Source organism: Oryx dammah, unplaced genomic scaffold, assembly GCF_014754425.2.
Source record: "Oryx dammah isolate SB20612 unplaced genomic scaffold, SCBI_Odam_1.1 HiC_scaffold_8, whole genome shotgun sequence".
Lineage (NCBI taxonomy): Eukaryota > Metazoa > Chordata > Mammalia > Artiodactyla > Bovidae > Oryx > Oryx dammah.
In genome coordinates, this window is record NW_024070192.1 from 14515870 (window position 1) to 14529335 (window position 13466).

At 39.0% G+C, this 13466-nt stretch overlaps 1 protein-coding gene across 2 annotated transcripts in view; it reads right to left on the bottom strand.

Moving 5' to 3' along the window:
- DDX42 (DEAD-box helicase 42) overlaps window positions 1-13466 on the bottom strand; it is a 33814-nt gene that overhangs the window by 5065 nt on the left and 15283 nt on the right. The window contains exons 4-14 of one of the 2 annotated variants that reach the window (XM_040244989.1): window positions 12694-12755; window positions 11333-11369; window positions 10347-10496; window positions 7721-7825; window positions 6131-6250; window positions 4907-5083; window positions 4261-4389; window positions 3276-3375; window positions 2631-2678; window positions 2021-2118; window positions 334-610 (exon numbers count right to left, since the gene is read on the bottom strand). In XM_040244989.1, coding sequence (XP_040100923.1) covers window positions 334-610; window positions 2021-2118; window positions 2631-2678; window positions 3276-3375; window positions 4261-4389; window positions 4907-5083; window positions 6131-6250; window positions 7721-7825; window positions 10347-10496; window positions 11333-11369; window positions 12694-12755 — 1303 coding nt within the window. The remainder of the gene's footprint in view (window positions 1-333; window positions 611-2020; window positions 2119-2630; window positions 2679-3275; window positions 3376-4260; window positions 4390-4906; window positions 5084-6130; window positions 6251-7720; window positions 7826-10346; window positions 10497-11332; window positions 11370-12693; window positions 12756-13466) is intronic. The other variant, XM_040244991.1, reaches the window with a different exon arrangement.

Sequence of the window (13466 nt, forward strand, 5' to 3'; positions counted from 1 at the left end):
TGAGTGAAATATGTCAAACTACATAATCAAACTAAGACGTCTACTACATTCAGGGACACAGCCTACGATGTATCTGTGTTAACAGTTTCATCCTCAAGTGTCTTCCAATTGCAGGGATTCTTTTTTTTCAGAGAGGAATATTAAGTGGGAAGTGGTACTCAGAGTTCCAGACTGTGATCACCGTGCTCTGAACTGCTGCTTCAAGGGATGTGGACAGCCAGGCCAGCAGAGTGCATTCAATTGGCCTCTTCAGATATTACAGGTCTATATAGCCAGACAGAGCAACCCATACAGCACAGGAACCAAGGGTTACTGGGGAAACACATACCCTACCTGCAACGTCTGTGGCCACTAGGACGGGGATGTCTTTTTTCTTAAAGTCGGAAATAACCTTGTTTCTTTCACTCTGATCCATGTCACCATGGAGCAGGCCAAGATTATGACCCTCCTGCTTAAGGTTATTGGCCAGCTCTTCAGCATTGGCTTTCTTAGTAACAAACAGGAGGACACTCCCTGAAGAGGTAAACTCCACTAGACGCCGGGTGAGCCAGTTCCATTTACTAGGTCCAGAATGGAGAATCTCCACAATCTGAGTCACATCTTCATTTGCCTGAAAAGAAATGAAAAAGATGACAGCAACATTTGTGCCACAGGGCACCTGAGTAAGAACCCGACACCACACTTTCCACCTGCGTCTAGAAGAACCGTGAACAATCCCCCGTATCCTTGGGCTTTCCTTCAGCAAGTCAAGTGCAACTCAAATTTTACCTCCAGTCTCAAATCACACTGCTCCCCACCTCCCCTGATGTGTGTGTGCGCGTGCGTGCTCAGTGGTGTCTGACTCTTTGCGACCCCATGGACTGTGGTCCACCAGGCTCCTCTGTCCTTGGGATTTCCCACGCAAGAATACTGCAGTGGGTTGTCATTTCCTTCTCCAAGGGATCTTCCCAATCCTGGATTGAACCCGGGTCTCCTGCATTGGCAGGCGCATTTCTTTACCACTGTGCCACCTGGGAAGCCCTCCGCTCACATGTGTACATATACCTAAATAATCTCTAAGCCCCAATGCTCTGCAATACTTTTCTACGTACCTATTCAGATTATTCCCAATAGAGTAAGAGCTCCTAGTACAATTCATACTCACACTCAGCAATCAAAGTAGACAATGTTTAAAAGCTAACTGCACAGAACTTTGGGAGAAGGCAATGGCAACCCACTCTAGTACTCTTGCGTGGCAAATCCCATGGATGGAGGAGCCTGGTAGGCTGCAGTCCATGGGCTTGCTAAGAGTCGGACACGACTGAGTGACTTCACTTTCCCTTTTCACTTTCATGCGTTGGAGAAGGAAATGGCAACCCACTCCAGTATTCTTGCCTGGAGAATCTCAGGGACAGGGGAGCCTGGTGGGCTGCCATCTATGGGGTCGCACAGAGTCGGACACGACTGACGTGACTTAGCAGAAGCAGCACAGAACTTTACTACCATACTAAGCATATGAAGGAATTCTCAAGGTTGCCTTATTTGATTTCCTAATCACAATTCAGAGAAATTTTCCACATAGGGCATATGTATAGGTGAGGAAAACAAAACATAATTCAACAGGCCTTTCAAATCTCCCCGCTCCACACTGTGAAGGCCACCTCCCACAATCACTGAAGATGTTACTTCCATGCAAACCGACCAGCATCTTTCAGACAAGACTTGCTTTTTTCTTCCCCAAAATAAAAATTAAAAAAACAACAACAACCTTTTATTGTGGAAAATATTTTAACATTCAAAATAAATAAAATGAACAAAATCAACTCCCATGTAACCATCACCAGACTTCAACAATTATTAACATTTTGCCAAACATATTTCACCTATTGCCCCCAACCCTTGTGCTTTTAAAGCAAATTTGAAACACGGTGCCTCATCTCTAAGTGCGTAATGTTTTTTCTCTCAATAGTGAGAAAAGAAATCCATGTTACCAGTGTGAAAAATAACCCCCTGGGACTCCATCTGCCCTACTCAGGCTTACCTCTCCAATATCTCCCTGTACCACACGAATGGGGTCAATCAGGATGTCTCTGGCGAGCTTTTCGATCTTTTTCCGAAAAGTTGCACTGAATAAGAGAGCTAAAAGGTAAACCATGTTAAAGAAACAGTATCACTTCTTTTTTGAATACCCACCAAGCTCCCTACTGACATTCACTGCTCAGGTTTTGAAAAATGAAAGCCCACTGAAGTTTAAAAATTAATTCGCTAAGGAAAACAAAATTACCATCATTCTAATTTTACACATTTTCAGTTAAGGCAGATGTTGCTGTCAGTATGGTTCAGAAAAAGGCTCCTGACTTCAAATCAGCGGATCTGCACTGTGTATTGCCTCTAGCCAGAGATAAGACGTTATTAACTGTGGCACGTCATTTAATTCTCAGTCTTGGTACTATCATCTGTAAAAATGAGTGTGTTCTATCTGGTGATCTCTAAGGTCCTATCTGGCTCAGAGAGACTATCATTATCTTCCCCTTTATGGTTCCTCACCAGTACAAACATGATTATTTTTACTGCCATAACTGAAAGTTATAAAATAAATAGGTGTTTATTCTGAGCACAAATGTGGCTCAAGGAAACTGCTTCATACGTACTCTGTCTGTCAGGACGGACATGACTTGCTATGGATCGCACCTGGTACTCTGGAAGAAGCAGAAGAGTAAAATCAGTATTATAACTCTGCATGACAGTTTGGGATACCTGGAAAATCATTTTATTAACAGCAAAAATCTTTCTACAAAGACATTACAAGAATTAAGGAAGTTCTGCAACTCCCAGACCTGTCACTCAGTGTGAAACTCAGAAACACTTAGTCCAACACCTAGCTGGGTTAGGCTCAGTGGTGTTCTACTCAACAAAGACAGTTACTCAGAATTTTCACACAACTGGTTAAGTCAAGGAGGACAGGAAAGCAAAGGCCTGGAAGGATATGACACGTACCTCCCGAATAACACAGACCTTGACCTCCACAATCAAAGGCAGATGAATAAAAATAAAGCCTAGAATATTCTCCCTATATTCACAGGTACTTTCAAACGTCCTCAACCCAGTTAAGCCTAACATACTTTTCCTGAAAGAACTCCTAAAAATAGCTAATGTCTTAGCTCTATCTCTACGGTCCAACACTACCCAGGAGTATTTTTAGCTTCTCACACAGAGAAAAAGTTAAGTCTAGAAAGACATGGAAAAAACTAGTGTCATTAAGACAGAGACAGGAGAATCTGGTATTCAAAGCATACCAAATCCCATGTCAAACATTCGATCTGCTTCATCAAACACAAGGTAGGAGACTCTCTGAAGGTTGGTAGCTTTCTTCTTCACATGATCAATCAGTCGACCCTATGAGAGCCAGAAAATGAACAGTAAGTCAAGTCATCCCAGTATCTGCCAGACACTGGTTCCAGCCTCATCCCCTATGAGGAAGCTCAAGTCCCTTAAACAAAATTAAGCAGTATTTGCACATACAACCTATGCACACCTTCCTGTATATTTTAAATCATCTCTACATTACTTATAACACACAGTGTAAATGCTACATAAACAGTTGCCAACATATGGAAAAGTTTGCTTTCTTGACTTTTTTTCCCCCTGAGTATTTTCAATCCTTGGCTGGTGGATCCCACAGGGAAACCTGCCAATGTTGAGGGCTGTTTAATTAAATGTATTTACAAGAACTTTCTAGAGTTCTGCTCCTGGCAAAAATAACACTCCAGTTTCAGACTGCAATATACACTAGTCTGACAGCCTTGGATTTTATGTATTGCTGTGCCCAAAAGAACAGAAAATCTGAAAACTCACTGGCTTCCTCCTTTACATTAATTGTGATTAAAACTGCAGAAAGATTGTGAAAACTATTTTTTATGAGGCTTTCTGAAATGACCAGAGTTAAAGCCTTACTGATGGGTCTTAATGTTTAAACTATAATCTTCAAGGCAGTTTTGACCATATTCTAAACTTAGGCTCTCCATAAGCATGGATCTATTTTCCAGGACAGTGTTAAGAAAAACTGTTTGATGCAGACAGAAATTTGTAGCATATAAAGAATCTTACTAGACGGCTATTTTAGTCCAGCAACCAAAATTAAACCAAAGCCATAAGCTATCACTGCCTCAGAGTATTCTCAACCCTGCTTCACCACATTTGAGGGGAAATGCCTTCCAACAACTGACATTTCTTCTATACCGAGGGAGGCTGATAAGCTATTTAAACCTAAGACATACTTACTGGTGTACAGACAACAATCTCTGCCCCTTCCTGAAGGGCCTTGGCTTGTTCCCACATGCTCCCTCCTCCATACACCGCCACTGATCGAAGATTGTATGCTTTCCCAAACCGCTTACATTCTGCATGGATCTACAAAGGTAACATGATGGCATATGAACAAATACCTCTGTGACACTTAACCTGTCACAGTCCAAAAAAGGAGTTATAAAAACACACAAAATGTGATGTCAATAGGAAATCAAAAGGTAGAAAATACAAACACAATTTTATTCATAAAGAAAATAAACAGGGTACCATTATCACATCTTAAAAGGCTATCTAAAATCTTGTTGTGACTATTCTTTTTCACTTCTCTTCCTGACCCTGTTATTGCCTTTCACTGCACAAAAGGCAAATCAATTGGTTCCCAAATCAATGGTTATATAGAAAATACATAACGTGCAATATTTTCCGGAAGTTTCCTGAGAGCACAACAGTGTGAATCTACTTAATGTCACTGAATTGTACACTTAGAAATGGTTAAAATAGTAAATTTTGTGTATTTCATACAATTATTAAAAAAAAAAAGTTTCCTGGTGATTCTACCCAGCTGATTAGTCCTCATTAGTTGATACATGGAAGGGGGCACTCTACACAAAGCGCATACCTGCTGGCAGAGCTCCCTAGTGGGGCACACAATCACTGCAATCGGTCCATCACCTGGTTCCAATTCTTTCTGGTCCATGATATGAATCAACATGGGCCAGATAAAGGCAGCAGTTTTCCCACTGCCTGTTTTGGCAATACCAATCATGTCTCTACCACTTAATGCCACAGGTACACCCTAGAGGAAAAAGAGAAGTAGTATCCAAACTTTCCATTTTAAAGATGAATTGAAGGCAACCCTGAGAAAGGGCAGATGACTAATAATGACATTTATTTCCAATGGGACAAAAATGTCCTAGGTTATGCACACTGGTGGGGGCGGGGGAAGAATGAACATCCAGATTCCCATAAACTTCATTTGTAGGAAACATTATCATTGCTAAAATTAAAAAAAAAAAATTTGTCCCCCCTCACCATGAAGGTATAGAATGTCTCATCCACATACTGAACTGTGTGGAAAAGAATAAAATCCATTTATAAATGGGAAACAGAAGCTATTACTTTCAGTTATAAATGAGAAGTTTCAGGCCATGGACAAAGGAATCCTCTTGACAGTGCTATATTTCTCCACACACAAGCTTTTGTTTAGTTTAGGCTTAATGAACAGTTTTCTTCAAATCATATTTTCAAGACATTTATCAGAAACAAAGGAACACTTCTTAGTCCTTTAGCAACTTTTTAAAATAGGTAAGAAGTAGATTTATTAATACAGCACACTAGTGAAAGATACAAGTGGCCAGATAACAGGGCTCTGACCCGAGGACAGAGCGGGCTACATTTTTATAATCGAAGAAAAGTGACGAAGGGGAGAAGAATACCTCACGTCCTAGGTCTCACTCAGTTGAGTTCCTAAGACAGGTCACCAAATGAGGGCCCCTGGCTTTCGCACAGGGAAGAATTCAAAAGCGAGCCATAGTGAAGTGAAAGCAGTTTATTTAGAGAGATTCACATTCCATGGACTGTGGATGTGGTCCATCTCAGAAGGTGACAGCAGTCAGTAACTTAAAGAGTGGTAAAATATTCACTTCTGCTTTTTAAAAAAAATTTTTTTAAAGGTTTCAAAAGTTCTATCCATGTCAATACAGTTCTGTATTAAAGTGTTTCGTTGCTTTGTCAGTTTAAAAAAAAAAAGATCACGTCATTCTACCTCATTTTTCTTTCATTATATTTACTTCGGTTCAGTCATTCAGTCATGTCCAACTCTTTGTGACCCATATTTACTTACCTGGCACTGTATTGGAGTAGGCTGTGTGTACTCAGATTTCCGAATCTGGTGCATAAGTTGTTCATCAAACCCAAAATGAGCAAAACTACTTCCTGGTCTAGGAGGTGCAGCACCAGAAACCTAGAGATAAAGATGACTTGCAGAAATGACTTATACTTCAAAATAAATAGCACTTGAAGGTCAACAATATTTACCTGTAGCTCTCCAGTGTTTAGTTGAAATATGAAGAAGTGAAAACCTAAGTCTATACCTAATAGCTTACAATGTGTGAAAAGGTAAAATTCAAATAATAACGGACCTAAATCTGGCATTTAAAAAAACTCCAAAATAAATATTTCTGAGATAATGGTCATGTTATTTTAAATATTATGGGCCTTGAAATCTCTTCAATCACAATTAATTTTCTCATAAAAAATAAAGAGAAGTCATGTTCAAAAAACTGGAAAAAGTCAATATATTTTTTCCATGTGTATAACTATTAACCAAGTGGTAGAAAAAATAAAATTTACTCTAGAAATAGAGTGCAAATGCGCTCCAAATTCAGACACACCTATAACCCACTGGTTATAAAGATAATATCTACTGTCTCCAATCTCAGTCATGCCTGAAGAGACAGTGTTCTGCTTAGTGCAGATGCAGACATTGCCACGTTTGAGTGTCTGAACTGTACCCAGGTGAGGAATGGGCTTCCACCTCCATGCTGACTCCAACAGTCCCAAGCTTTCAATGCTTCTGGGGTAATGCTGCTATTTCCAATCAGCGTTTCACTTAAGTTTTTTTTAAGGGGTACTTCTTAGAAAATAGACAAGCATGTACACACACACACACAAAACCACTCAACCACCTACCCCTCAGGAAACAAGTTCAAACATCACGTAGCAACTGGTATGGCCAGAAAGTTGTCCACACCAGAGCAGACATCATTTTACTACCCGTATGTTTCACTTCATATCTAGCAGCACCTTAAACAAATGTGGCCAACGTACAACCCAAAGCTTTTTAGTGGACAGTTTAAAACTATTATTCTGATATTAGTGCATGCATATTTTGTAAAGTTGTTAATTTCTTCATCTAATTAAAAAATCGTGCCGTATATAATGTGAAAAGCAAGTGCATCTTAACCTTGAAATATTTTAAGACTTCCCATATTGTTCACATCAGTTCATTTTGTCTCCTCTTCCTAAAGATGGGGACCACTTGGCTTTAGCCCACCCAAAACAGTTCTTAATTAGCACATTGCTCTCATGGCAATCAGAAACACTTACTGATTAGTGTTAAGGTCATATGACCTATTGTTCCAACACAACACACGGTTAGGAAAAAAACTACACAAAGTTGACTGAACACATACATATAGCAACTCATGTGTATATATAAAATTAAAAAAAATCCTATCCTAAAACAGCTGTAAAACTAAAACAGTAAAATCAAGACACAAGAGTCCAAGGGGTCTAATTATTACTCTATCAAAGACAGTTGAGGGAAACTGTTGGAGAAGAAATTCAAGATTATTTCAGTATGGATAAGCAACACTACTAACCCTGGACTAATTAACATTAATATGAATCTCTGCCTTACTAGCTGACTTACCCGAAGGTTGAGCTTATGCCGGAGATCTATTAGCTGCTGTGGGGTGAGGTTGGTTATCTCTTCATGTTCATTGTAAAAATTTTTCTCAAATGGTGGATAGTCAATCTGCAGGTCCAATTATTCAAAGTTAGTCTAGAATTCAAGATTCGATTCTGTAAGTTTGATTTTAATGCAAAATCACCTTTCACAAATACAAGTAAAGCCATAACCAGCTAGAGAGAAAAAAGGAATTCACTTATTCATGACACAAATCCTGAAAGTACAACCAGAACTTTTTCCCATTCCTGTTTGAACAGCCTTGATGCAGACTAAGGAATCTCTAATGCCAAAGGACTCAGATATTCTACCCTATAACATTTAAATATGCTTTGTGGTAAGCTGTTCACCTAGATCTAGGCCTCTGATAATATTTCTAAGGAGTTGCATTCTTTTTAAAAACATGGAAATGTTTATGTTAACTTTAAAAACATGTACTGTCGAGCATTTCCAATTCCAAAGAGGGAAGAAGTCATTTCCACTACTCCTCTCATAGCTTACTGTACTAAGAAAACAAAACACTAGCATATTACCACATATGAATCTGGCCAAATGATTCTCTTTCTGACATGATATGTCTACAATAAATCTGTTTTGTTTTTTTTTTTTTAAGGAGAACTTAAGCCTTTGATAGGTGGTCAAAATTTTCATAATTCTAGATACAGCTTAAAATTAATTTTCGTTCTATGGTACTATCAACAAAGAGAAAGAAAGAACTAAGTTCTCCTTTAGAGTTATTAACAGGACCTTTTATTAAGCTCCCCACAATGCTGCACCAAGCCCTTTTCTTCAGTTCTCTTATCAAAACAGAAGGTCCATGAGGGTAACAATTTTTGTCTTTATTTACAAAAATGTACAAATACTGGAGTTTTTTTACACACACAATTTTTTTTTTTCCAAATAAGAGGAAAAAAAAAGAAGAATGTGAAGAAAGGGTATTCTTTCTTCATTTCTGGTCTCTCCTGGTAGACTTCTCATTACATTAGGACAACTATGGGATATACCCCAGGCAGGATGAAGTTTGAGTACTCTGTCAAGTATCTCAAATATTTTATTAACTATTTCAAATACTTGTGTTTTTTTCCTTATTATATTTTCACTCTTTATCATGGATGCAGCTTCCCAGATAGATTTCATTATGTAGCTTCATTTGCCACATGTAAAATGTCAACTCCTTACATGGTAACAGCTGCACAAAAGGAAAATTTAAAAAACTGAATATAACCCACACTCTAGTCTAGACCAGTAGCTCTCAAACTTTTTCATCTCAGGTACCCTTTACACTTAACAGAAATACAATGAGATTTCATTTAAAACATGGTTATTATCTAGTGTTATTTACTGTATTAAAAATAAGAAAAATTTTAAATTTATAATTCATGTTAAAATAACAAACCCCATGACACTGTAACATATATGCTTTAATAAAGATAACTTTTATTTTATAATACTGCTTCACATTTTTCCAAATCTTATATTTCCTACTGCATTCAAATGATTGCAATGTGTTATTCTGATTAAAGCCAAGGAAGGAAAATTCTAATTTCCGCCTGAAAACTCAGGTTTCTATTGCTGACAAGAGACACTCTTGTTTCCCTTGATGTGTCATTCATTTTCTCAAGTGAAAATGGTGTTCCATGAAAAAAAGCAGCTAGCTCAGTTCACAACTTGAACACCTAAGTGCCTTTCCTTGAGACAACTGTCTTATCTTGGCTTGCAATAAAAATGTTTACCTGCCCTTTCCCATTTTGTCACATGGAATGTAAGAGTAATGTAAGAGTCAAGATTAAATAATTGTTATTGTTTCATCAAGGACACTCTTAAGTGAAGCTGGTTTTTATTTTCGGTCCTGTGATAGTCACACAGGGAAGAATGCAGTGACCACTGGAACAAACGGCACCACTGTCCCGATTCAGGCTAATGTATCAGCACTGCTTTTAGTATCAGCACAAATGCTGACGTGGTGAAGAAGACAACTAATCTTAGCATTACCAGGAAAATTCTTTTGACTCTGTAGACTCCGTGAAAAGATCCTTCTAGGTGTCCTTGGACCACACTTTGAAAACCACTGCTCTAGATCTAGAATCACTAGGGTATGCAAGCTCTAGTCTGATATTCAACCTGGATGAAATACTGATTTTTTCCCCCAAGTGAGTACACTGATATCCTCATTTCCTTTTCCTGATTTAAGAACAGCCTTTCATCTGCCCCAGATCTGGGAGAAATGGTAAAGATTTACAGCAATTAAAAAGCAAATGCAGGCCCAGGGACCCACAGTGAAAGGAAGGTGGTAAGTGATGGTATAGAAAACAAGTACAATTGCTTGAAAAAAATTCTTCACCTAAAACTGAATGTGAGCAAAAGACTCAGCTGTGCCTTGAACAATACAGGCTACAAAGTCTCAGCCATTCAGCCACCTTCTGACTCAATCACTTGGCAAATACGACAAAATTCCAAGGAAATATTCTCATGACACAATAAGGAGCACGAATCAGAGGAGTACTCTGCTATCGGGAAAACCTAAAGATTAAAGCTGAGGAAAACTGCGTCAGCTTGAAAGAAAAGTCAAATTCAGCAAGAAATACCGTACCTCTGAATGGTCAATGGGAGGAAGAGGATCAATTATTTTTTTGGAAGGTGCAATTGGATTTCCATCACTATCATATTCTAAATTATCTTCCTCCTCCTCTTGAACCACACCAGCAGTTGGATTCTCTGCCATGTACCGAAAATAAGCTTCCTGCAGGAAAGCACAAGATCACAATCATACCCAAGTATAACAGAACATTTTTGCTCCTGTAATTAGTGTGCACAGCGTACCAGATGACTGCACAGTTTACATACCTACCCAGTAAGACAAGACTCTTACTAGCAATGATTCCTTTAACAATAGCAGTATTCAGAGGGACAATCAGAGGAAATGAGTTACTACCTTAAAGTGATTCAGCTTGCTTAACAGAAGACTTATAAAACTGCCAGTTCCACAGCCTTCCTGGGGTGGAGTGTCTACTACCTACCCTGCTGAGAGCTGTGGAACACATGCCGTGGCTTTACCAATCCAAGTTTAGAAGCTGACACTGATTAGAAGGGTCACCAACCTAGAAAGGGCTCACTCTGGGTCCCTTCTCTCCATCCCACAACTGAATGGGGAAAAAAAATACTAAAGGACTGTCATTTAATGAATGTTCCATCTTGAAACACAAGAATCAGAAACAGAACCCTTAGAAACAGGTCAAGGTTAGGTGTTACTAGAGGTTGTCTGTAGATCCCACACTATTCTACTTCTTGATTTATCAGAATAAACATTAATTTTGGATTTTAAAAAATCACACTGAGTAAAGCTCATCTTTGTTTTTGATATCGTACTTGACCAAAATTTCCATCTTCAACATGGGGGAAAGCCACATGAATCTTTATATTACCAACTGGTCACACAGGTAGAAAAGGAGCAAGTCAAATGACATTCCCTGCTGAACTTCAGGAATGGCCATTTCAGTCAAGACAAGCTCTAGCTTGTCCCCAGGACAGACTTTGTGGGGTGAAGGTAAAAGATAGAAATACTGGGTAGGAACTCACTTGGTCATCTTCCTCTTCAATGTCATCTCGAATACCCCTGGAAAAACAAGCGGAGAAACAAACTTCCCTGCAAATGTTCCACATACCCAGCTCCATACTTATAGCACATTAGTGTTGAATTCCATACAGGACAGGAACTCTCAACACTAACAATAACAAAGTAGCAGTAAGCACTCTGGAAGCCATCCATCCACCATGTATGTCTGATTTCACACTATAAGCTGCAGTTTGCATTTCTTTTGAATGGGATGATGTGGTACCCCTAGAAACATCAAATATATCTATACTAACAAGAATATAGGGAGTAAAAACTTGTGAAGAGAGGTACCCAAGGGCCCTAGCCTTTATATCCCACACAACAAACACACTGCAGTTGTGAAAAGGATTTTGTATTAAAAAACGGAAACAAGAAGAACACTTGCATTTGGTATACACTAAGGATGGTCACAACTGCCTTAATGTGCCCCAGAGTTTTTAGCTCTGAGTAACTGCATTCAGCCAAAATCCTCAGGGACAGAGAGAAAAACTACATCAACTCTTTTTAAAATCTGGGACTAAAATAGTTCACGTGGAGAAGTGGACCTTCACCACTTGCATCTCTCAGGAACTATGAAAAGTATAGTTGCTTAATTCCCACAACCATTGCTTTTTAATCCGACTTTCTGCCTACCCTAGAGCACCTGCTATTCCTAGGGCAAGCGACACCACCAGTGGACGGGAGCTGGAAGGGAGCACAACAAACAATAAGCACCCAAGAGAGGGCAGACCCTCCGTCTGGCACAGGAGCCTTGGGAAGGGCTGAGCACTGACTGCCAAGCAGAGGGAAAAGTCCAACCTGCCTGCCTGTGCTCGGTAGCAAAAGCCTTAAGAAAAGCATATTCAGCAAGGGAAAGAGGAGAATTCTCTTTCCTAGAAAATAAAGTATTTCAAGCTCTGACTAGTTGCTAAAGCATGTCACTCTCAAATCAGGTTTTATTATTTATTAACAATATAGTTTTTTGTATATAATTACTGTTACATCTTAAAAATCAATCACATATGCATAAACCTATTTTATATTACTTATGGGGACAAAACTCAGAAAAATGAACCCAAACTAGTAATGATGCTCTCTTGCTTCCCTGTGTAATTCGCTCTTGTGGTTACTAAAAACTATTTACAGTTGAATACCAAAGAGAATGCTTTTTAATTACTGTAAATGCAGTCATCTCTATTACCTACAGAAATATTATTTAAGGTAATAACTTTAAGTCAGGACATTTGTGTAGTTTAATTTTTCTTTATAAACTTTGGGGGAACAGGCTTTGCAATAATGTAGCAATTTTCATGTAACCTTTCTGAAGGAGAAGACAACAACTTACTTTACGTTTTTTCTTTCCTTGTCCTTTTCTTCAAGCCTCTTCATGTCTCTAGCCGCCTGATCCTAATGAAACAAAAGGCTGTATGGAATCACCAACTAAAAACATTGAAAGGAAAATTTCTTTTATAAAGAATTTTTAGATTCAAACAAGTACCATCACAGTTCTAGCTATGCATTTTGACAACTGCACTTTGATGCAATCAAATTGTTTTTTGACAACTATTTTTTAGAGAGAGATACCCATGTTCTAAAAACTTGACTATATATGCAGATTTCACAGTTTTTATCTGCATATATACCATGTGTGGAAAAATTAGCAGAAATGCTAGACTGACTTTTTTTTAAAAGAGTTAATGATATAATTACCAAAGTGAAAGTGAAGTCGCTCAGCCGTGTCCAACTCTTTGCCACCCCAGTGGACTGTAGCTTACCAGGCTTCTCGGTCCATGGGATTTCCCAGGCAAGAGTACTGGAGTGGGTTGCCATTTCCTTCTCCAGGGGATCTTCCCAACCCAGGGATTGAACCCGGGTCTCCCACACTGTAGGCAGACGCTTTACCCTCTGAGCCACCAGGGAAGGGGCTAGTAAAAAAAAATGCAGATTTCTGTATCTGGCTCTAGAAAGGTGGTTCTGAGCCTTGGGTGATTCTATCCCCCGTGGACATCTGGCAATATCAGGAGACATTTTTTGGTTGGCACAACTTGGGGTGGGGGGAGCCGTTACTAACATCCAGTGGGTGAAGGCCATAGATGCCTCTAAACATCCTGCAATTCC